This window comes from Vanessa cardui, chromosome 26 (assembly GCF_905220365.1).
Source record: "Vanessa cardui chromosome 26, ilVanCard2.1, whole genome shotgun sequence".
NCBI classification, from domain to species: domain Eukaryota; kingdom Metazoa; phylum Arthropoda; class Insecta; order Lepidoptera; family Nymphalidae; genus Vanessa; species Vanessa cardui.
Genome location: NC_061148.1, coordinates 5711351 through 5738655, shown reverse-complemented (window position 1 = coordinate 5738655; position 27305 = coordinate 5711351). Strand labels below are relative to the sequence as shown.

At 33.6% G+C, this 27305-nt stretch overlaps 1 protein-coding gene across 1 annotated transcript in view; it reads left to right on the top strand.

The window, feature by feature from the left end:
- LOC124540661 (irregular chiasm C-roughest protein-like) overlaps positions 1 to 27305 on the top strand; it is a 111234-nt gene that overhangs the window by 55051 nt on the left and 28878 nt on the right. The window contains exons 3-7 of the mRNA XM_047118328.1: positions 3107 to 3257; positions 4469 to 4549; positions 19941 to 20092; positions 20689 to 20780; positions 21701 to 21809. Coding sequence (XP_046974284.1) covers positions 3107 to 3257; positions 4469 to 4549; positions 19941 to 20092; positions 20689 to 20780; positions 21701 to 21809 — 585 coding nt within the window. The remainder of the gene's footprint in view (positions 1 to 3106; positions 3258 to 4468; positions 4550 to 19940; positions 20093 to 20688; positions 20781 to 21700; positions 21810 to 27305) is intronic.

Below are 27305 nucleotides of genomic sequence, written 5' to 3'. Positions count from 1 at the left end.
CATAATGGTAAGTGGTCACCACCGCCCATAGAGATATTAGCACTGTTAGAAATATTAACCATTCCTTACATCGCCAATGCACCACCAACTACTTGAGAACTAAGATGCTATGTCCCTTGTGCCTGTAGTTACACTGGCTCACTCACCGTTCAAACCGGAAGACAACAATACGAAGTACTGTTGTTTGACGGTAGCATATCTGATGAGTGTTTTATATGAACATGGTTATTTTTATTATTACAGTTATTAATTACGGGATATTAACCATGTCTTTTATGAGCTCGATATTTCGACATTATCTACGAATGTTTTTTGAGTATCGTGAACGTTTTAATTTTAAATAAAGATATATATTAATCAAAAACTATTTTAATGCATAAATTATGTTTTATTAAATCGCATGGAATTAGTACATTGAGCTGAGATTTTTTAACCAATGAAGGCGGGTTCAAACCCAGATAAGCACCACTATATTTATGTGCTTAATTTGTGTTTATAATTCATCTCGTGTTCGGCGGTGAAGGAAAACATCGTGAGGGAGACTGCATGTGTGTAATTTCATCGAAATTCTGCCACATGTGCATTCCACCAACCCGCATTGGAACAGCGTGGTCGAATATGTTCCAAATCCTCTCCTTAATTGGAGAGGAGGCCTTATCTCAGCAGTGGGAAATGTACAGATTGTTACTTTACTATTAAAGCTGTGAGAAACATTAATCATTCCTTTCATCGCCAATGCGCCACCAATATTAAGTGATAGTGTCATATACTGTCTGTATTATTTCTAATTTGAAAAGGGAATTATGAATAATTATCCATCTCTTTCTTGCACAAACGTTTTCCTATAAAGGTGAACTTCTCACTCGCACACTGTGGTAAACAATTATGCTATTATGATTATTATATAATAATTGTACCTGACCAACTTCTACCAATATCATAAATTACAGCGAACAGTAGGTATGAATTTTTAATCAGCTATTACTTTGTTGTAAATCGATATTTATTCATTCATTTAAATGTGCCTAAAAATTTATATTCCGAAAACTTTATCCAACATAAATAAAAAATAAAATCAACTCGGATAACAAATGGTAGGCATTTATTACGATTGTAATTTGTTTCATACATTTCGTATCACAAAGTACGAACGAAATCTAATTAGATAGACTCGGTAACTTGGAATCTTGGAAAATGTTCCATTTTATCACGTTATAAAAATGAATATAAAGTACTTAACGTAATTACAAACAGCAATGATATTGTATTGAGCAATAACACAATGAAATATAAAATGAAGATAGACATTACAGTTTTCAGAATTGCTATCAAGTTTAGAACAATAATGAAGCTTCCCTTCAATATATATATTATCGAAAATATACTACAGAATTTCTTATAAAGTAGTTCTTTTGTCATTAGACAATATAAACCGCTATGTACTTATGTTTTAAATCTATAATATCTTCGAAAATATTCATTTCAATTACATGCTGTAAAAGGCCATATTGATCTTTATTAAATTCACAACTTATTTTAATTACTTAATGACATAATTATTATTTATATATAAGGTTTTTTAATAATTATATTTTTTTAAATTAAAGGATAAATTGTAATTTGAGTAAGAGATAGACATATACTAATGTCAGCTTTTTGAAGACCTTTTAAAGTTTTACAATACTGTAGCATATTTATTAAGCGTTTTGTATATCTATACATGTAAGAAAATTGGAGTATCTGTTTGTATTATTAAAAAAACCGCTTTTAAACAAACGCATTTGTATGTATACACAGTTGTTGTATATTTGTTTCGACTAATCTCAGTAACGGCTCGATCGATTTTGATAGGACTTTCACTGGCAGATAACTGATGCAATAAGGAGTGATTTACTACAACAATAACTTTATTGTTAAATTCAAATGTTCACAAATTCGCAGGTACAACTGGTTTGCATTAAAATTCTAAACAGATATATAAAACCTATTTGGTTATATCTGTTTGGTTTGAACGAGTATTGAAAATGTCGCGAATATGAAATAAGACGTTTCTTCGTTTACTTGTCAGATTTAGTTCAGTATAAAGGATTCAAATATTTGCGTTGACCGTCGTATACGTCTCAGTAGCTGCATTTCGCCGCTTTTGGGTGGATTATTCTGTAAATAGAAAACATCTTGACATATTTGATGTGTGATTCTGTAAGAACTCACTTCATAACTCACTTGAGAAATGTGACAACTGATTATGGTGATACGTCATTTTGAACGTGTATCCCAAATTAAAAAAAATAAAATCAAATTTTGAAAAAGGAATTTTATAAGATAAATTTTTTGTCCGTCTGTTTGTTTGTCTTTCTGTCTGACTGATAAGACCCATTTTCTAAGGAATGCATAGAGTTGAAATTAATATCAGATACTGTGGTCTACTACCCTTTAGAAATGTGTAGAGAACCGAATCTCTAAGTCTATGCATACAAGTATATGGTCATTTACGCCGCATGAACTATACATTCTCAAAGGAATCAATCAACAAACTTATGGTGCTTTTCAATTACCAAAAATCTTCTCACAAATGCATTGGAACAAATCCGATCTATCTGTCTGGTGAACATTCCCAGTTTATATATATTTTATAGACGTCAATAAACTCAATCAAAATATGCTTAATTTAATTTGGCGACTTTTGAATCGTGATATAACATATAATTTTACTTGGTGGTAGGGCTTTGTGCTAGCCCGTCTGGGTAGGTACCACCCCCTCATCAGTTATTCTTCCGCCAAATAACAGTACTCAGTATTGTTGTGTTCCGGTTTAAAGTGTGAGTAAGCCAGCGTAACTACAGGTACAAGGGACATAACATCTTAGTTCCCAAGGTTGGTGGCATATTGACGATGTAAAGAATAGTTAATATTTCTTACAGCTTCATTGTCTATGGGTGATGGTGACCACTTAACATCAGGTGGCTCATATGCTCGTCCGCCAACCTATATCATAAAAAAGCAAATTATATTAAGTGAAGCTATTACTGCTTCGAAATGCAGATTCTATTTAGAAGAACTTGCTAGTATGACAATAAGACAATGAGTTATTTTTCTTTATTGACAGAGTGCAGTGGTCGGTACAAGAGTGACGTTACCATGTCGCGTGGTGAACAAGGCTGGTCAGTTGCAATGGACGAAGGATGACTTCGGGCTCGGGACTCACAGGCATTTAACGGGATACGAACGCTATAGAATGGTTGGCAGCGATGAGGAAGGTAAGCAACCCTGGAACTGTTCTTATTTTGAACTTTTACACTCTCGAAAGTAATACTTAACAAACTTTTAAACAGTGAAATGATTAATCTATGTCTATATTTTGGAGGGTGATCTGACTAGGTACCACCCACACATCAGATATTCTACCGCCAAACAACAGTTCTCAGTATTGTTGTTTCGGTTTGAAGGGTGAGTGAGCCAGTGTATCTACAGGTACAAGAGACAAAACATCTTAGTTTTAAGGTTCAAGGTTGGTGGCGCATTGGCGATGTGAGGAATTGTTAATATTTCTTACAGCGCTAATGTCTATGGGCAGTTGTGGATCACTTATCATCAGGTGGCCGATATGCTCCTCCTCAAACTTACAGCATAAAAAAATAAAATTAATAAGTATATTAGAGATCTCCATTTATCACATTGCTATGTTTATGTATCATATCAGAAATGACTATTGGGATTTTCATTCCGTTTTCAACAATGCTTCTTGTATGTTAATTTGTGCATATTAGTCTGTTGTGTTGATATACTGAATGCGTCAGAAAAAGAGCCCCTTGAGAGCAGAATATGCGCTGCTTGAATGGATAAAGTTTTATGTTAATTTGGTGCTAATTGGATTAATATGCAAGGGTGATGCATCAAACATTATGCACTTACAAAAACATATAGAAACAAGTGCTTGAAAATTTTGCTACCAAATTTGATGATTGATAATTGTCTTTGGTCGGTGTTGACATTGTCACGGTAGCATGCGTAAGCGATCCCGTGGCGCCCGCCGAAAGACGGAGAGGGTACCGCTGGTTTTTTAGTGGGTAAACCCGGTGGACCTGGGCGCACTCGGCGTCCAGGGAACCGGGGAGTCCCACACACCCCGAGAGTGAGTCACTTTATTTCGTTATAATTTTGAAATGTCTGAACAGATTTTGATGTCTGGTTTATCATTAGAATCCTTACAAAATTCCAAGGCTGACTATATATCTAATTGAAATTATTACTGAATAAATCATTCAAGGCACATTCAATAAATTCAAAGCAAGACATTGCTATAAATTATTCTTTTAACAAAATCTGCTATGTATTTAAACTGGCATTAATAGATGAATTATTTTTACGTTTTTTGCAATTTAAGAGGTTATGCGGTTGTACTCTCGGATATATGGAATTTGATTTTTTGTGTTTTTTGGTAATTATTATATTTTATTTTTTGTTTCAGGGGATTATTCATTAGATATACGAGATGTAGCATTGGAAGACGACGCGCTTTATCAGTGTCAAGTCAGTACTGGACCAAGAGGTAAGACTTTTGTTTTATTATTTAATTAAAAAGTAATAATAATAATAAAAAGATATTAGCCCATGAGATAATGTTTTTTTAAGAATGTATTATTAGTATAATTACAAAATTTAACAAAAAAAAAACAAAGCGATCAATTACAACAACAGCCTGTAAATTTCTCACTGCTAGGCCTCTTCTCCCTTCGAGGAGAAGATTTGGAACATATTCTACCACGCTGTTCCAATGCGGGTTGGTGGATTTACACATGCGACACACCTCAAGATGTTTTCCTTCACCGCCAAGCACGAGATGAATTATAAACACAAATTAAGCACATGAATAATCAGTGTCTGCAATCATTGGTTAAGATGCACGTGTTCTAACCACTGGACGATGGTCCATGGAGCGATGTGGATGGCTTAAACCTACGTTAATAATACGTGTGCACCACCTCAGCATTTCCAGAGGGGACTGTCCAGCTTTACAGCCAATATATTGAGGACATCACCATCACATCATCACAGTCATTAGATTTGTTTAGTAATTTCTTTAATACTGATAATGTATATAAAAGTTTAATAAACTTTATTTATTAAAACTTGTATCACAAGCAATTGCAATGTTGAAATCGGATTTAAGGCCATTGGCATTCTCTGCCAGCAATTTATGCCAAGCAAATATTCACGATGTCGACAAATATTTAAAATTACATTTACAAAATTAAATTGCTAGATACAAACTTGCTATGAATTCAGTTGAAATACCAGCAATAGTGAAATTACTTTGTGGCTTCTATTAGTGAACGGTTTTTAAAACGCCCGTTTGTACAGCTTATGAATGTTACATTAGGACTTTATAGAAATAAGGAGAGGATGCTTTAGTTAGTGCGTTCGCCTGAGTGTTTTTATTGTATATTGTAGGAAAGTGTGTATCTGGGTAGGTACCATCCGTTCATCACATTGCTGTGTTCCGATTTCAAACCAGTATAATACAGTTTTTAAAAAATTGGGGATCATCAGGCATAAAAAAATACACAGAAAAAATATTAGGTCATTTTCGAGACGCGCGTTTAAAAAGCGTCAAGAAAACGCCCGTGTATATTTAACGTGTACCAAAATATGCCGAGCATATTTCAGTAAATAACGTAAATACAATCCCATAATATGATAATAACATTCCATGTTTATAATCACATTTAATTAACCTAGTTGCAAATGAAAAAAAGATTTGCCTTTTATATAATCCGGTAAGTTGTTAATTTATTTAATTGTTAAGGTAAATAATTCGCAATTCAATAAAATCGTTTGATATAAACGTTCCTTTATTTGCCCCAATTATGACGAATCGGGTCTATATTACGACATACACTAATTCCTATTTGTGGGTCTTCGTGCCCGAAATGGTAATTGTTTTTGTCCCTCAGTTTATTTAGGGTCGTATTTAGAACACGTGTATTTACTAATCAGTTGGGGACGCCTCTTTTGTTTCCAATGAAACAATCCTTTTAACTGATTGCTGGGCATTTATGGAGAACGATGATTTAACTTTGTAATGTAATAAAGTAAAAACAGCCTTTGAGTAAAATTTTTGGAGTTTATTCCATCACGCTGTTCCAATACAAGTTAGTGGATACAGTGGCTGAATATTATTGAAATTAAACATATGTGCGTTTTTTATCACCGCCTATCACAAAATAGTGTTTAAGTGGATTTGAAGCTAGAAGATTGAAGAAGATAAAACCTGAATATTGAATGAACGTGTAAATGCCTCGCTCTTTGGCTTTCTCGGTGACGGATTCAACTTTATTCCATATTGAGCACTGTAAACAATGCCGCCCATTTTGTTTCTAAACTTTATGTAGTTCATGCAAAAAGGTTTAAATAAATAACTTGACTTATTCATAGCAGAAGTATATAATATATTTCTCAGGATAACTTATATTCTGCCTCCCTTCATTAGCTCCTGGTACCGCTTGTGTAAATATAATTCTGGGCCTCCTTTTTTTCAATGTATGCGGTATGTTTAGAATATAGTCAGTCGTCAGTAGTCGAAGGCTCTAAAGATATACTTCTCGACTATAAAATCAGAAAGTTATCTTTTAATCATATCTCTTAAATTTATTTAATTCAATAAACATTTATATTTTAATATTAACGTTTAAAATATAAAAGAAACTAAGTAAATCATTAGGTAAATATTAAAATAACAAATTTTATAAACAACTAATTAGGTATAATCAAAATTGTTTTAATAATCTTAATTAACTATCAAGACTCTTTCAAAACTTTTCCTTAATCGTAGAAAAAAATATTTTATCAAGAATTTTATAACATAATTTCCATTGTATTTTTAATTTTTACTTGTACTGACTTAACAAGAAAATTGAATCGCCCTTATAATCACGAAGAAAATTACAAATAACAAATTAGTCTTTGTAGCTACCACATTGACTTAATATCCTATGTCTCCTAGATGGGGCTGAGGGCCCCCACAGATATCCTCCATCGCGATTGGTTTTGAGCTTCACGGTCCTCGCTCCAAGACGCGCTCGCCTTTGCCGTGTTGTCCAGAGGCGAGCAATGGAATGACGCGTGGATCTCCCACATAATCATCAGATATTCTAATATCAATCAGCAGTACTTGAAATAGTTGTGTTCTGACTTGAAGTAAGCCAGTGAAACTATATCCTAAAGAGACAAAACATCTTACGTAAGCAATGTTTAATGTTTCTTACAGCGCCCATACATTAGTCTTCACTTACCAACACGTCCAAAAACACAGGTATAAGGTTAATATAAACTCGAATGTGTCCGCGAAACTAAATATCCCAAAAGCTACAAACAAGAAACATCGGTTAGTTTTTATCCACGGGAATAAAAAGTTTTAGGCGTTACTAAACGTGTGTCGTTATTATACGACAACACAAAACTTACCATATTAAACCCTACTAACATTAAAAGTTGGCTATTTATCTGCGTTGGGGATAGATAGTAGATCTTATCAGATCTTGTACTGCTGTAAAAGTAGGCTGAATCAGTAATGTTAGATCGACTCTGTAAATTTTGTAATTTTAAGTTTTATCCTTATCACCTATATGTCCTAAAATTCACAACAGCGGGATTTTTAAGGCATTTTCTGCCTCGTGTAATCACTCTGAGCTAGTGGAACCAGCTTTCGTTAGCAGTTTTTCCAAACCAATACGTCTTAGGAACCTACAAACAAAAGAGCCTACTGCCCCTGCAAGTCCCCCGGAGGTGCAGATGTCCATAGGTGGTAGTGGTCGCTTTCCATCTGGTGAGCCTTCTACTCATTTCTTTAATTGTATAAAAATATATCGTAGGATTTGATGAATAGAAAAACACAATGAGACTGACAGTGTACGAATTATTATCTGTTTTCACATCCTAAATTCTTGGTAGTAATGATGAATTGAATCTCTTCCTACCTAATTTAAATGCCACAGATTTTGAGGTCCTGTACAATAAGCCGTTGGTTCTGTGCTTAGACTATCTCCGGTCCTGTTGGATTTGCCGTCTCATCAGTAAGGGAATAGGGAATCCACCTATTTTTGCGCATGCACTTGTGCACTGTGATATGTCCTGTGTAGTTGGCTGGTCTGTATTCAGATTGGCCACCATTGCCGATATCGATCAAGCCAACATCGTTATCAGCTCCATAGTTGGCTGGTCTCTATTTTGATTGGTCACTGGATCGTTCTGATTGGTCAAAACGACATCATCGTAAATACTTCGTGCGATGCTAGCTAGTCTCCATTGTAAATGGTCTCGAAGAACGATTTTAGAAAATTATACTTTGTTATGAAATTTGAAATATGACAGAGAAGAATCGAAACATACCTCAGATGTGATAGCGTCTCTTTGCAGTTGTTATCATTTTGAATTATTCAAAAGTCACTGATCACAGATCTTATGTATAAATACTGCTAGATGAGACTTCAGAAAAGAAAATGAAAGCCCATGGCAACAAAATCATTTTATTTAACTCATTATTACAAACATATATTTATTTTTTTATAATTAGAGCTGAGAAGGCCTAGTGGGTAGAACGCGTGCATCTTAACCGATGATTGCCGGTTAATTCCCAGGCGAGCACCACTATATTTATGTGCTTAATTTGTGTTTATAATTAATCTCGAGCTCGCCGATGAAGGAAAACATCGTGAATCTGTCATCATGAGTCTAATTTCATCGAAATTCTGCCTCGTGTGCATTCCATCAACCCGCATTGGAACAGCATGGTGGAATATGTTACAAACCCTCTCATCAATGTAAGAGGAGGTCTTATCCCAGCAGTGGGAAATTTACAGGCTGTTGCTTTACCAATTCAGTAATTAACTACTCTCGATTGAACATGTGACACTGTTAGTGTGAGGATATAAATGCTTAACGACAAACATAACAATTTTTTTTTGACAAGATCGTTCACAGACTATCACAAACCAATCTTTAATATCCAATTTAATTTCAGCACAATCAGATCTTCGATTTAGGGACACTTAAAATGTCATCATTTATTTTTATTTAATAGAGAAGATTTATGTCAAAATGTATTGAAAAGAAAATTGTTAAAGTAAGAAATATGACGTCATAAAATTAATCTTAATTCTATGTCACTTCTATACCCTCTGATATCTTTTTGTGGCGTGTACTTTTCGTACCATGTTTTTCGTCTTACCTCCCAAATTGCCCTGATAAGAACTTTCGTCGCCTCAGGGCCTAATATTATTATAAACTTTAATAAAACGCCACAAAGTTTCATATTGCTTGACACGAATTCGCGATTGCGGAAGCAATCTCGAAACCATAAAGTTTTGGATGACAAAGAGGGTATTTATATATAAAAACGTAAAAGATTTCGGTTTGTTTTGAGTGAACAAGACATTAATAATGACGCCTTGAAATATTAATGAAAACTTCGTTAACGCGAGCGTTCTAATTTTATTGGGCGAGTTTTGATCGTTCTTTTTTGGCAACTTAAAGTGAATTATGAATAGAGGTGGCCCAACGCGGTCCAAACAAGTGTCACTAAAATGTCATCTGTTTTAAGGCCAGTTTCAAAAATCAAAGTCATAATTAAAATACTGTCTTTTCAAATAGACTCATAAATCTACTTCATCTCGTTATACTGTTACATTAAATATTTTAGTGTGGCACCAGTTCGACAAATAGATTCGACCGAGAAGAACCGGCAAGAAACTCAGTATTCGACAATTCTAATTCCAGAGTATGTCAGTGAACAACAATAAAAAGATTTTATGTCCAGCCTAGAAATAAAAAAATACTAAGTCTTTTTACACGCTTTTTTATCATTAATATAATCTTACATAAACATAATAAATTTACATACAAGACGTAGAAGAAGCAATCATGAGTAAACGCATAATTAATTTGGATAAAAATTTGCTATAAGTATAGGCACCACTTATCGAAACAACAGGGTCAGGGAATAATTTCTAAGTCATTTTGGATATATGTATATAATAGGTAAGTGGATGGTCAAAGGGGGTAGTTAATAGTAGGAGTTACTCATCGTAGACATTTACGCTGTTATTAATAATATCCATTTCCATCAACAACAATGCGCCTTCAACCTTACGAACTAAAGTCATCCCCCTTGTGTCTGAAGTTACGATGCCTAAATCAGATTATAAAAATTCTGAGCTTGCTTTGGCGGTGTGATACATGAGGTGGTACCTACTCAGAAGGTCATAGAGCCCTACCACTAAGTAAAGAAAAGAGACCTTAACAAGAGATAGAAGAAAAATAGACTAAAAATTAGAGTATTTAGAAAATATAATGACAATTAGAATAAATGAGAGGTTGTCGAGAACTGTAATGGTCATATTTGAAGTTTTAATAGTCTGGGATTTGAATGTTTTAGTACAGTTTAAACAGTTATCATGTGTACTATTCAAGGTCAAAGTTAAGTATCTGAATTCAAAATACAAGTATTCAATTTGCTTATTCATAGACAAAGTCTACCTCGGACCTCAGACCGGAGAAGAATCTGTGAAAGGAACTGAGTAGGTTTTAATGACATTTACAAGTATGGTTTTCATGCTATAACGATAGTATATAATTTCGTTATTTAAAACAGTTTGAAAACGATCATCTCCCAAAGTACGATTAACTACTTATTTTATATTAATTCATAAATACAAATATTATTCATAAAATTTACTTGGTAGTAAGGCTTTGTGCAAGCCCGCCTGGGTAGGCACCACCCACTCATCAGATATTCTACCGCTAAACAACAGTACGCAGTATTGTTGTTTAGTTTAGTTCCGGTTTGAAGGGTGAGTAAGCCAGTGTAACTACAGGTACAAGGGACATAGCATCTTAGTTCCCAAGGTTGGTGGCGCAATGACGATGTAAGGAATAGTTAATATTTCTTACAGTGTCATTGTCTATGGGTGATAGTGACCACTTACCATCAGGTGGGTCATATGTTCGTCCGCCAACCTATTCCATAAAATAAATAAAAAATAAAATAAAATAAAAACGAATATTCTTTACACGATTCTACAGATGACAAAAATCGTCGAACTAATACATGTTGACTTCTAGGTAGGATATATTACATACATAATATATAATTTTAAAGTAACTCTGAACTGGTTCTTCACGTAGAATCTACATTCCGAACCGGTGGAAGCTTTAACTAATATAGTTTTGCAAAACCATTCAAAAGTGATTTGTAAAAGCCTATTTGAATAATGTATATTTTGATTTTAGTCTGGTTAAAATCATACTAAAATGCATTAAAAGGCTGAAATAAAGCAAATTGAATGCTTTTATTATATATTAGACTGTAGAATTTCATACCCTTACTGGCTTTGAATTTAAAACGTTTTTATTTCATATAGAATTTTTGTACACTTAAATTTAATACGAACAAAGGCCATTATTCTGCCGTCGGTTATAATTTCGGTAAAGAATATTGTAGTAGGTAACCCATTTCCTATAAACATAGGAACTTTGCTGGCTGGAAGCTAACTAAATTATAAATAGTTTAGCTCACAAAGAAAAGTTTAAAAATTGCTGTTTCGGTTCAACCACAAAATAGTTATCTCAAACTTTTAACGGAATAATATTAAACGTATAAATTCCGCTTGTTTAAAAGCAACAAGATGTTAAAATGAGTTCTTTTTTGTGTAGGTATATTAAAAATAAAAGGTGGTATAAAATTAATTCAATTTGGTAATAAGAATATTTTGTGAGTCTTACTTTTGAATTTGATTATGTTAAAATACACAGTATAAAAATTTAGTATGTCTTAGTATTTAATAAAGTCAATTAAGTAGCAAACTGTATATGACCCACTGTTGGGCTAAGTCCTCCCTCTTTATCGAGGAGAAGGTTTGAAACAAAAGGGTTTCCTAACAATATTTTATTCACCGCCAAGCAAGTGATGAATTACAAACTCAAATTAAACACTTGGAAATTCAATGCCAGCCCAAGTTTGAACCCGCAATCTCTTGGTTTTAAATTGAAAAGTAAGTCCTATCTGTTATGCCTTCATGACCAAGCAATTGAACTGAATTTGATGAAATTTATTCTGTAACAATTTTGAACCCGAAATTAATGTTGGTCTTGTTTGCACCTGAAAAAAAAAACAAAAATGGAAGAGGATCCACTAATATCTAATGCAAAATGGTCGCTTTTTGTACATTTTCAAGTATTTATTCTACTTACAAGTTTCATTTGTCTTCAATGTATATTTTTTGTATAATATAGTAATACATACATGTAGCCCGTGCCTATGCTTTGATTGGTAGGCGTTAGTTATGTTCTTCCTTAGGGTTCAAGCTTGTTTCGCATCAATTTCATTAAATTTGGTACAGAGGGATGGGTTGTGACATTATAAAAGATAGAGTTACCATAGTAATTATATGTTTGTATAGATATATTTTTTAACAAAAGAGCTCGATAATGAATAATGGGAATGGATATGCGATATTAAGTAAAAATATATATAATATCTAACGGATATAAGTATCAGAATAGCTTATCAGGAGAAGTCAGTTACAACAGTTTTCGATCCAACGAAGCTTCTATATTATTTCTTTGTATTGTTTATCTACAACTGATACGAATTTATACAAAAACTTTAATTTATAATGCAGGTTTGCTGACAAAAAAAAAATAACTAGTCAAGTCTTTTTTATTAAATAGGTAAGTCGATTGACAAATGAAGTACCTGATGATTATTGGTCACAAATACTCATAGACAATGATGCCGTAAGAAATTTAAAGCATTTATTAAATAGCTCATATCACCAATCTTGGACAAAACTTTGTGTCCAAGATTGGCGCCTTGCATTGGTCCCTAGTGCCTGTACACTTGTATAATTTACATACGACATTGTAACTATACACACATTTAGACGCAAGACGAAAGTTTTGAATTTGGAACAATGTCGAACATGAACAATGTTTCAACTGCAAGACCTTAGGGCGTCTTAGTGTATTCTCTAGTTTTCTAACTAATCAGCGTTGATATTCAACATGAGTTTATTTCCTACACGAGTTTTATTTGAAACAAGAAGTAGAAGATATACTAATGAATCAAGTGTATGTAATAGTTGGTTCTATCTGATTGTGTTTACTTTTCGTATTACTACAAAACAACACTTTGTAGACTGACCTGAAATTAGACGTTTTTCTTTACCAATAAATGTGGGTCTCGGGCTCCCCACGGAAGTGATAACTTAAACTGTGCAAAATATGACTAGCGCTGTGCGTAAGAGTGAGAGAGACGGAGCCTGCTCACCTGTGTAAGAGTGAGAGAAAGCGAAGACAAACAGACTGGCGCCTTAACGCGTTACGTAACGAAGCGGTTTACTCTCTCATAAGAAGTTGTCATTTCAAAAATTGACTCTATACCTATATTATAAACAGTTTAGCATGGATACTCACAACTGTACTTTACGCTACAAAATGAACTTCCAGTTTTTGAAAAAAATATATACACAACCACACGGTTTAATATTCATCGTCGGTAGACAACAACGTATACCAAGGATCTATTATGACTTAATTGAAGCCTTGTTCAAGCTCGAGTTGGTTGGCTCTTTTGAAAGGACCAGGGACATAAAGGGTTTTATTGGTTATGGTGACTACTTATCATCATTTAGATCAGTATGTAGGTAATAAAACTTTATGCAAGCACGTCTGCGTCACCCAAACATCAGATATTCTACCGCCAAACAGCAGTACTCAGTGTTGCTGTGTTAAGCTTAATTACTGGCACAAGTAACATAATATCTTAGTACCCGAGGTTGGTGATGATGTAAGGAATGATTAATATTTCTTACAGCGCTATAGTTTATAGACGGTGGTGACCACTTACTATTAGGTGGCCCATATGCTCGTCCGCCTACCTAAAACCTAAAAAGCACATTTGCCAATTTTATTGTTTTATTAAATTAAAAAGAGAAATAAACATTACACAGTATTAATAGTTGATACACAAAAATATCCATTTCAATATAAACACGAACGCAAATATCTCCCAAAACGTGGGAGCTGATAACTTTATTGTAAGGGTTGTGCAAATAAAATTAGAATTTGCTTTTAACAAGAGACCGGGCTGCTAAACAAACACAGCGATAGCGTCTGTCGTAAAATGGCACAAACTTTCAGCTGGTTAATTCACCACACTACTGTTTAAATTCGACGCTAGTTTTGTTGGATCAAAGTTGTATGAAAAATTTATATATAACAAGAATTATTTTTTTAAACTTTTTGTTAAAACAATAGCGCGGTCTATATATGTGAAGGAGGAAAGTGTCTCTTTTAGTGGAATTTGGATCTACAATTCTATGTATCAATTGAAGGATATCTAAGTTGGTAATGAAGGCTTAATTTCCAGGCGTTTTATGGAAATCGCAATGGTAATATATTGACTGATAAAATGTATTATTCCTTATGTCATCAATGCCAACTTCAAAAACTAACATATTATGCCTCTTCAAAAATAGGCATCCGTGGTCGAGTTTGACAGGCTGTTGTAATTGTTGTTGTTGTTGTAATATTTGGAGGAAGTTAACATTTAAAAGAAGTCGAATACTATACAGAACTTATAGGCATGCATGCATGTGTTATTGCATCTTTAGTTGACAATTTAATGATTAAAAGTTTCGTTAACAAAACCTCGCATGTAGTCAAACTTGTGGCGCAACGGTTTAACTTGTTTGTACTGACCGTTTCGTAAAAGTGGCGTTTTCTTTACATTCGCCGACCTTTTGTTTGAAACGTTGCTGTTCCGTAAAATATACACGAATAATTGAAGTGTAAAACTGAAGTACGGCATGTTTTTATTCAATATGGATATGTCACAACTTATATTTGCTTTATTTGAATAAAATTTTACATCACATTTAAAAATATATATTTAAAAGGGGTATTATACTGCACTGGCACTCCGAGCTCTTTTATCATGCATATAAAATACGCCGAGATGGCCCAGTGGTTAGAACTCGTGCATCTTAACCGATGATTTCGGGTTCAAACCCAGGCACGCACTACTAAGTATATGTGCTTAATTTGTGTTTATAATTCATCTCGTGCTCGGCGGTGAAGGAAAACATCGTGAGGAAACCTGCATGTGTCTAATTTCATTGATATTCTGCTACATGTGCATTCCACCAACCCGATATGTTCAAAACCCTCTCCTTAATGGGAGAGGAGGCCATTAGCCCAGCAGTGGGAAATTTAGAGGCTGTTACTTTTTTTTTACATTTATAAAGTACATACTAAAAAAAATGGTATTTTATATATGTATGTTTGATAATTGTTATGATTAAAATTATTAGTATTTGTCTTGATTGATAGAAAAGAGTAACTACTGAGTTTCTTAAAACTGGTGGTATGTATCAAGATTAACTACCTACCTACTTAAATGAAGTGTATTTAGGTATTTGTATAATTATATATTCCAGTGAAGTTGAAAGGCTAATTGATGATAGGTTTTCTTTGAATGAATAAAATTAATAGCCAAGTTCTCCCTTTAGGTAAGGAGCTTGTCAATAGTACAATGACCTTAAGAGGCAGGATTAATGTCACACCTTTCTGGTTTCCAGTGGTATTGGGTAATTGAGTTATTATATACATGCCTATATATGTACACGGTGCAGCCAAATAGCTGTTTCACTTCCGTTTGCAATGCTCAGCCTATACAGACTGTTATATAGGTGTTACTATGTGGAGTTACTATCGAACAGAACTCAAGCTATTTAATATATCTGGGAAGACCTGAATCATACCTTAGATTGAGAAATATATTATATGAACACGAAATTATTGTTACCTCAATCGTCTAAATTTGCAAGTCACATCATATCGTCATTCTTATGGTATAGGTTGGCGGACGAGCATATGGGCCACCCGATGGTAAGTGGTCACCATCACCCATACTGTAAGAAATATTAACTATTCCTTAAATCGTCAATGCGCCACTAACCTTGGGAACTAAGATATTATGTCCTTTGTGCCTGTAGTTACACTGGCTTACTCGTCCTTCAAACCGAAACATAACACTGAGTACTGTTGTTTGGCAGTAGAATAACTGATGAGTGTGTGGTACCAACCCACCTTCTAGAAAAGAGCGTACTCCTTCCTAGTGAGCAAAGCACCTGCTAGCCCCTCAGTGTTGCAATTGTCCATTAACGATGGTAGGCACATTCCATCAGGTGAGACTCCTGCTCGTGTGCCACGTGACACATAAAATATACGTATATATAGAATGAGTGTAATGGTTGACTTTCAAGCAGGATATCTTAATTTAAATAATTGTATTTAACTAACATGACTTTGTGTTTTTTAAATGTTAAAAATGACGATTCAAAAGTGCTTGTAAAAGTCTACTTGAATAAAGTTTATTTTGATTTGGTTTCCATGGTTCGAAGCGTATTGACGATTTTTATTTTTTTATTTATTTATTAAACCAAAAGAACAATACATTAATAATACACAATACGGTACAACAAAAACCACAGTCGGTTTTCCTGCGCACCGCGGATTCAAACGACGATATCAACATATTAAAATGATAACGAATTAACAATGAGTATGAGTAAAAATAATAAGTGTAACAGAAATACAAAATTGAGGGTAGAACCAAGATAATAGCTTTGTAGTAATAGTCGACGCTCGCGCACTGAACTAGTTCCAGGAATTTACAATTTGAATAGCTACACTATACAGCATATTCCAAATAGAATTTTTTTAATTTGTTTTTATAATTTTTTATGTTTAATTGTTTTTTTTATATCAATAGGGATTTTATTAATTAGAGTAGGAATAACATATTCCAACACTCGCTTGCCGTAGTTATTATTGTATTTAGGAATATTTAATTTTTGATTACTGACATTTCTTAATTGCATGTTATAATTATTAGTATTTATTGTTTGATTTACATTAAAATTAAAATATTGATCTGTTAGTAGCATGAAATCAATTTTAATATTAACTGGCATTACCTTGCAATAAATAAATAAGTTGTGATAATTAGTTTTATATAATTCTTTAATTTTTTTTGGTACAATCGTTTTTAACAGTCTTAGCTGCAGTTGATAAATTTGATTAATATGTGTTCTCCCTGTTAAACCATAGCTGCTGAGTCCGTATGAAATTATAGATTCGCCGAGAGTTTTATACATCATCAATAAAATTGAATATGGAATTTTATTACGTAATAAACTAAATTTTGCTAAAAGGGCTCGTAACTTATCACAGACACTATTTATATGGTCTTTCCATTTAAGACGGTTATCAATAATTAAACCAAGATATCGCTGGTTTTGGACCATATCTAATGAGGGACATTTACAATAATTATTACTATTGCTGTGTAAACATGTATGACTATGGGCAATGATCTTTAAACTACCATTATATCTGTTGTGACTAGAACTTATGTACATAGAATTTGTCTTTGTGACATTTATTACAAGACCTACATCATGTGACCACTTCGCAAGTACGTCAAAATCCGATTGAATTTGTTTTAATGCTTCGTCTATGTTATTGTGCGCTGACAGGAGACATGTGTCGTCTGCAAACTGATACATTTCACAACTTTTAATTGCATTTTCTAAATCATTGACGTACGTTATGTAGTGCAATGGTCCTAGTACCGATCCTTGTGCCGTTCCGTGTGAGACGTATACTTCATCACTAAGCTAATTTAAGGAATGGTTTATATTTTTTCCAGCACCAATTCAAGTACTGACCGCTTATCATAATGTACCCATTCGTCTGTCTGTCTACAGAAGCTAACTCTATCAATCTTATAGTCTTGTATATTATGTTTATTCAAAATTCTGATCAATTGAATTCGAATACTCGTTCATGTACTTATAATTCCCAACTATTCGCTCACCAAAATTAGCCTGGATAGCGCCTTTCAGAAACTTTTAGTTCGGTAACAATGTTCTTTGACAGGATTTCATTCAGATTATAAAATAAGCTATTAAACTAATAGTTCAGATCGAATTTCCAACTTTGCACCTCAATTTCAACAGTTGTTGGAAGCATTCGGTCCTTTTCCTAATGTATTTAAGATAGCAGTTTATTTTCGGGTTTAGGGTCAGATTCCACTTCAGTGTTGATGAGATGTTTGTCTTTGATTTTTTTTACTGTAACGATAGTTTAAGCTCATTAAAAGTATAAATCTTTTATGAAGATCTTATTCTGATCGATTGCAGTCACAAACGAGATTATGCATGACTTATTATGTAAACGTATGTGTGCAAATTCTGGTGTACTTTCTGTGCCTTCCTCTCGTATGATAGGATTGCAAATCCAATACGACTAGAAAGCGTTTAGTTCATAAATAGCTTCACGTACTTTCTAAGGCACAGGACTATACAAGACTCCAAGTTTCTGGACTCATTACTGATAATTTGGCTCAAAAACGCCATAAATTTTCATCGAACTACTTGGGGTTTGAAACTAGAATCGGGATCTGTGACCTTAGATCTGGCTCCTACACAGTCAAAAATAGCTTTTATCCATTAAACTGTATTTATCAATGAAATTATTTAAGAATAGCTTGAGAGTATTAGTAACCTATTTAAAATAAAAGATTTAAAAAAAATAACCAATTCTATTTGATATTGTCGTTTATACCTACCTGAAATATTGAAATTCGAAAGTAAAACCTTCGAATCAAATAAAAATATCTTCAAAATAGCTATCGCCTCGCATGTGATATATGACTATAGGTTAAAAGTTAGCTTTTAGTTCGGATTTAGCATTATAATGAAATTATGCGGTGACTTAGTTCCGTGGTAACGTTGGATTACGAAATATGGCTGGGACTCGAGTTATTGTTTTGCGTTTATTAGCTGACCGCAAATTCAGTAAACATATTCTGTTATATTTATGTATTAATGATTTCAGCTTTTTCATTAGTTTGCAAATCGAGTTCGGATTAATGAATTATTTGCGCTAATTATTAATTAGTGTTCTGAATTAATTCGTGTACCGTTTATTCGTTGTAAATGTTTAATATGGTACGTTATCGTTCAATGATCTTTAATCTAAATTCCAATACCAATCCAAGTTTCAGGATTAGAGATTTGTTTCTTTATAAAAAAAGTAAATACTGATATTCTTCCCGATTTTTCTCGGTAGAATCTGCATTCTGAACCGGTGATAGCCTCACTTGCCACACTTAATTTGGTCTGTTAAATAATGATACAAAAGTGCTCGTAAAAGCCTACTTGAATAAAGTATATTTAGGTTTTATAAATTATATCGTCAAAGTCAAAATTTTTGTTTAACATAGAAGCGTAACCCTTACTTATTGATTGTCAAGAAGAAACACCTTAGGAGGAGATCCGCTGAAAAACTCACCAGGTCTAACTTTATCTTCTTTTTCAACAGTTGCATTTACAATTTTTTCTTATTCATATTAAAAATAAATATGAAAAAATGATATGACCCAGTGGTTTGAACGAGAACCCAGGCAAGCACCAGCTATGTGCTTAATTTGTGTTTATAATTCATAATTTGCTCGGCGGTGAAGGAAAACATCGTGAGTCTGTCATCATGTGTCTAATTTCATCGAAATTCTGCCACATGTGCATTCCACCAACCCGCATTGGAACAGCATGGTGGAATATATTCCAAACCCTCTTCTTAATGGAAGAGGAGGCCTTATGCCAGCCGTGGGAAATTTACAGGTTAAATTTAAGTTTAATTTAAATTTAGTTACTTTACTTTTTACTTTTTTATGAAAAAATAACTGTGTACGGTTTCAATGTTAAGCCTTATACAAATAATCACAGCTCAAATAACTATATTTTCAGCTCGTTTATGGCACAACATTGAACTAAATTTGTAGTAACTACTTATTAATTCAAAATAATTTGTCATAGGTGAGCCGGCTATTCGATCTCGTTCTGCACGTTTAACCGTACTGGTGCCTCCGGAACCACCGAAAATATTAAAAGGACCTACCATAGAAGCTGTGGAAGAAGGCGAAGTTACACTGGAGTGTGTGTCTGTTGGTGGGAAGCCCGCTGCTGAAGTGAGTATTTCATGTCTGTTTTAAAATAACTTTTAATAGGATGGTGAAGTCCCTTTAGATTTAATAGCTACTATATAACTAATTATATAACAAGCGCTCAAATTACAGGTGATTCACATTGAGATGTAAAAGATGAAGGATCTTGACCTTTACCTTTCTATTCATAGAACAAACTTTCCGTTCAAGTTGGGGGTAAATTGTAAATTTAGTACTTCTTTAAAAATGGCATGGCTTTCGATCCTGACTTAGATTCATTGCCATTGTAGAAACTTTGGGTTCAATATAGGGTTAAATATTTGCCCTTCTTTAAAATAGGTACAACTCTTATAAATATAAATATGATCCCAATGTAAGTAACTAAAGCATTTGTGCTATGGAAAATCACAAGTAACGTCGGTATCACAAACACCCAGTCATAAAACAACATAGAAAACTAAATTACCTTTTCTACATCGACTCAGCCAGGAATCGAACTCGGGACCTCGGAGTGGCCATGAGTTCCCATGAAAAACACACTATCCGACCACGGAGGTTGTCTTATACTTTTAAAAAAAAAAATAATAATAATTAGATGAATATATTTGTTATTGTTATAGATCACGTGGGTTGACAGTGATGGTGGAGTACTAAGTCAAGGGGTCACTTACACCGTGGAGGTGATGAGCGACGGACGGAGGTTTATCGCTCGGTAAGATATTTTCATTCATTCAATACAAGTTGCGCATGCGCAGACGAATGAGCTGGTAGATATAGATACTGTTTGACCTGTTACTATAATAGTAATATATGTGTAAATTGTAGTTCTAAAGAGTCGAGATGGGCCAGTGGTTAGAACTCGTGCATCTTAACCGATGATTGTGGGTTCAAACCCAGGCAAGCACCGCTGATTCATGTGCTTAATTTGTCTTTATAATTCATCTCGTGCTGTAGGAAAACCTCGTGAGGAAACCTGCATGTGACAAATTTCATAGAAATTCTGCCACATGTGTATTCCAACAACCCGCATTGGAACAGCGTGGTGGAATATGTTCCAAACCTTCTCCTCAAAGGGAGAGGAGGCCTTTAGCCCAGCAGTGGGAATTTACAGGCTGTTGTTGTTGTTGTAGTTCTAAAAGAAGGTTTTTAAACGAAGTAATTCGGAAGTTGCCGCTCGATCTGATCAAACATAGACCGGACGAATTGTAGTAAGTTATATTCTATATAGAAACGTATTTAAGCTCATTATATAATTATTAATTTCAATATTTATAAAAATTATGTTATAATATGATATTTCCCCGTTTTTTCTGTGAAGGGTGGGAAAGGCCAAGTTCTTGTTTTATTATTAAACCGAATTTAATTACTTTCACTTAAAATTATAAAAACATTAATTAACTTACAAGCACAGACTGAATTAATTAAACAATAATATACATTAGATTTATTTTTAGTAACATAAACATTTTTAATATAATTAAATGGGTTTAAATAGTATAATTAAAATGCTTGCTTATGTCACGTGGGAATTTTAAGAGTAAACGAGAAATAGTTGTATCTGTGCAAACCTATGAGCGATCAAAACTTATACCAACATGATCATATGAAGTAAATTTGACTATGTTTATACAGATCTACGCTCCGCCTCCGACCGAGGCGACAGCATCACGACCAGACGTACACTTGTCAAGCCCAAAATACAGCAGATCGAGCTTACAAAGCCGCCTCCATAAAGTTAAAGGTAAGGGTCTATAAACACCTTTTATAGGGCATGGTAACAATATTAACACTTCTTTAAAGTATCGGTAAATCGTGGCGGTAAACAATATCGAGAGGATTCTTTTTTTAAATTTATTAATAATAATATATATTCGTTGTAATACTGAGAGTCGAGATGGCCCAGTGGTTAGAACGCGTGCATCTTAACCGATGATTGCGGCTTCAAACCCAAGCAAGCACCGCTATATATATTTGCTTAATTTGTCTTTATAATTCATCTCGTGCTCAGCGGTGAAGGAAAACATCGTGAGGAAACCTTCTGTGACAAATTTCATAGAAATTCTGCCACATGTGCATTCCACCAACCCGCATTGGAACAGCGTGGTGGAATATGTTCCAAAAACCTTCTCCTCAAAAAGGGAGAGGAGGCCTTTAGCCCAGCAGTGGGAATTTACAGGCTGTTGTTGTTGTTGTAATACCTTTTGTATTACAACGAATGTATATTATTTTATTAATAAAGATCTGTCATCAGGTTATTATGTACTTTTTAGGGTTCCGTAGTCTACTAGGAAGCTATATAGTTTCGTTATGTCTGTCCTGGCTCGTTCTCCGCTGTTTCTGCACCGATTGCCGAAAATTGGTGGAGAGACTGATAGTCCAAAAATTGGTTTTTAAATTTATCGAAATATAATTATTTTTTACCTCCCTTCCAAATAGCAAAGATTGAGAGATTGCTAAATTTCCAACTTATGGCCCATCTTATGGCTACGGAACCCTTTCACGTGCATGTCCGACACGCTCTTTGCCGGTTTTTTTAAATTATCATATATGTATACATATAATGATGGAATATTCTCGAAATCTCATTAAAAGGCGAATAAGTTATGATCCACAATGAAACCATTCATTATCACTTAAATTGTAAAATTCAAATAATATTTATCACATCAAACGATTATTATTAATAAAAGTCAGTTCATTCAACAGACATTTACAGAAACATTGATTCGAATTTCAAAAAAAAAAAAATTCTTTAAAAAAATATGAAGTCTATAAAACCGATTAATTTCAACTCAGAGCATAAGTTAAACTTATCACAAAACTTTGATAACTTTGCACTTTGAGTTCAGTAATCTATCAATCTATTAGTCTTTCATAAACTTCTAGAATCTGATAAGTTTAACAGGACAAACTTAGAATTTTCGAATTACATTATCTATTTTTTGTAATCTCGATAGAAAAAGGAATCATAAATTAAAGACTATCTGAAGCATATGAAATAGTTGTTTTTTAATAATGTTTATGTTTTTTTAACAAACGACTTCAAAAAGTAGGAGGTTATCAGTTCGTGTGACACCGGTTTCAAATGTAACAATAACTACGTTATATAATCGTAAATCGACTTTTAAGTAGACTTATATTTTTCATATCATTTTACCTAGGAGGACTCTAAAAATATATTAAATATGCAATTATTTTTATTACCTTTTAGTGCATTTTTATTTGTTTTAAAATAGTGTTTTGATTGAAGTCGGTTTTTCTTTTTGTTAATTTTTTTATTTAACAAAGATTATTTCAAAGGTTGCAAATTTAAAATGTCTGTCAAATAGGTTGCTGGTCATAAGCGCGATCTACACTGTAACAAATATTAACCATACATCAACTATCCTTAGAAAATTACAAATAAATATATGTCATGTTCCTCGTGCATGTAGTTACACTGACAAAGCAACTATACCAAGCAATATTGCTGGTGGAAAATTGATGAAAATATTACACCAAAACCTGTCTGCACCAAATTACCTATAATAAATTTTGTACTAATGAATGAATGAATGAATTATACTTTATTGCACACCACAAACAAAAAAAAGAAAGTAACACAAAATTAATAAAATACAAAAAAATAATATAAAAAAGAAAAGTTAAAAGTGTTGTACAACGGGCGGACTTATGGCTTATTAGCCATCTCTTCCAGACAATCCAATCAAAGGGAGATTTCAAAACCATCGGCGTAGGCGGTGTAGTCATAAACTTACATACAAATATTTACACACTAATACTTATACTTACTACGTATATAAATATTATGTATAAATAATAGTATAAATAGGGAAGTCTGTATCTCTGTCTTTCGATTTTATGACTGAATTGAACTGAAAATCCAAGGTATAGCCGGTCCTAACCTAACCTAACCTAACACCTGATGATCAATCCCTTAAACACGAGCAAACCTGTGGGCGCGAACTAGTATGATATATATACAAATAAAAAAATCCCAATAAGTTTATATAATACTAGACGTTTAAAATAAGCATCATTATATTATAATAAGCAAACATCAAGCGTAGTCTATAAAATAATTAGTTTTATAAAAAAAAAGAGAAAAATACCATTCATGTTCGAAAATATCAAGGGAAAAAATCTTAATACATTTTTTTTATGAGATCCACTAAGCAATTATCTCACGAATTCTCATTTGAAATAATGCGTCATCATATTTTAACGACGTCTTACTCTCGAGGACTCTAAAAGCTGTGATGTTTACGTGAATATTAAATTATATAAACAAAATAAAATCTAAGTATCTGTCTGTGATATCGTGGCTTGGTGGTAGGGCTTTGTCCGTCTGGGTACCACCCAGTCATTAGATATTCTACCGTCAAACAACAGTACTTAGTATTTATGTGATATAGTTTGAAGGGTATTTAAGCCAGTGTAACTACAGGCACAAGGGACATAACATCTTAGTTCTCTAGGTTGGTAGCGCATTGACGATTTCTAACAGCGCAAATATCTGTGGGCGTTGGTAATCACTTACCATGAGTTGGCCAATATGCTCGTCCGCAAACCCATAGCAATAAAAAAGCCCCTTTTAGTTAATTTGGCCATTTGCGTGTTACCAAAGACAAGAAAAACTTTAATTAAATTCTTATCTACATGTCCGTGGTGAAAGAATTCTAATTTAAATAAATGATTATAATTAGTAGTTTAAGTATATTAATTACTAGCGGTCGCCCGCGGCTTCGCCCGCGTAGATAACGGTTCATAATCTGTCTTCTAATATCCCTACTGCTGAGGCACGGTCACATTTGAAGAATTACTGCAACCGGCGCTTGGATCTATTGTGATAAACCTCAAATTCGTGATCACAACACCTCAGCCAGACCAACATCAGCCACGAATCTGATGAGGTTCTTAGGGTCGGAGGCCATTATGCCCTCTAAGGACCGGAGTTAGAACATTTTATAGTTCTATCTTTTATAGTTTAGGCATCATACGCAAAAAATCATCATTTTGTCCGAAAAACCCAAAATATCTTACGGAACCCTATTTTTTTTCGAAATAAAATTTAGCCTATGTTATGCGGCATTAATTTAGCTTTCGAATGGTGAAAGAATTTTTAAAATCGGTCCAGTAGTTTTTGAGCCTATTCATTACAACCAAACAAACAAAGTTTTCCTCTTTATAATATTAGTGTAGATTTCATTAAAATCAAAAATGGGGCTAGTGCAAGCACACCTGGATAGGTACTACCAACTCATCCGCCAGCTAACGCCAAACAGTATTACTCATTATTGGAACTACAGGACCTAACATGCAAATTTCCAAGGTTGGTGGTGCTTTGGCGACGTAAAGAATGATATTTCTTATAGCGCCATTATATATGGTGGTGACTACTTGCCTTTTGTTGGCCCATTTGTTCGTCCGCCAAATAATATCATAAAAGAATAATACTTTTTTATTTAATGTAAAGTGTGGGTAGAAAACCAGAGCTCAGCTACCATATAAATATAAAGAATTCTATATAAAATACCACTCAGTGATTAATCATGAAACCTCAGAAACCATAAGACCTACAAGCTTGAAATTTTGTATCTAGGTTCTTTATTGGGTGTAGATTGTAGAAGGTTCTTTATAGGGTGTTATATGAAAGTATATTATACATGCCAATAAATATTTACCATCATTATTATTACACTAGACTATATTAGTTTCGAATGGATTTTACGAAACTCCAGCCCTAACGGGGTAAAATGGGGCTTGGAGTGTTATATAAATTTAGTGCAGGTAAAGCCGCAATTTCAGCTAGTATAAATACATTTACAGCGAAAATTGGATGTGTAATCCCGCCTACGGCTTTGGCTTATTGACGTCATTCTTATCTCAAATATTTTTGAAGTTGCCAACTTATCCGAAAGTTTTATATATAATTGTATTTGTTTTATTCGCCGTAAATCCCTACTGAGGATTTTTTTTTTTTGTAATATAATGTAAAACGTTTTTCTTAAGGCTTTGCTCTGAATTTCCATACTAGTTTTGCCTTACGGAAGCGTTTTGCTTGTTATATTTGTTTTCAAAGAAAGATAAGGCCTTATACAGATTAAAATTAAAAGTAGTTACTATACAAATCATGAGAGCTGAGATGGCCCAGTGGTTTCAACGCGTGCATTTTAAACGATGATTGCGGGTTCAAACCTAGGCAAGCACCACTATACATATGTGCTTAACTTTTGTTAATAATCATCTCGTGCTCGGTGGTGAAGGAAAACATCGTGAGGAAACCTGCATGTGTCTAATTTCTCGAAATTCTGCCACATGTGCATTCCACCAACCCGCATTGGAACAGCGTGGTGGAATGTTCCAAACCCTTTCTTTAATGGAAGAGGAGGCCTTATCTCAGCAGTGGGAAATCTACAGGGTGTTACTTTACTTTACTTTACTTTAGTATGCAAAATATGACTGCGAGAAGCGCTGTAAAGACTGAAAGAAATTATTTTACCCTAATGCTTTAAAAAGGTTCCAAATACACACGCACCTGTATAACCTCTACAAACAATTTTATGATCAAGTATTAAACCCACAATTGCTATAAAACAAAAGCTATCTATTATGATCTTTGTTCGAGACCGTTACTTTATTATTTATCAAATCAAGTAATAGCATAAACACAAATCTTAAGTCAGCGTAAGATTTACGCTGAAATTATAAAATGCCTATGTATCTCGACAACCTTTAATGAGTTAAACATCAATCATCATATACCAATAAAACACTTCATGAAATCTTTCTTAGATATTTTTTATGTTTTACATAAAAACATACATAATAATATTCTTAAGTAAGTATATAAAATAATAACATATTTTTACACAAGTTTCTGGCTTTCATCTCTTTAAATATTTGTTATAGAGAAATTTTTATATAATATAATTGGCACACGAGTGCGTGGGGGCGTCAGGTGACCTACATATTTTCTGTACCCTAACAATGAATAAATAAATATATAACATATCATTAGTAAGGGCAATACTATAAATTATTATTATAGCTTATGTGTACACAAATTAACATTATTCTAAAAAGACACGTATTCCTTTAAATAAATATAAAAATAGAAAGTTCAAGTATTTCTCAAATAATTTCTTGAAAGAGTATCGAGACTCGACCGAGTACAGGATAGTTTAATTAAGAACGAACATAAAACGTACCACGTAAGAACAAAAGATTTCAACTT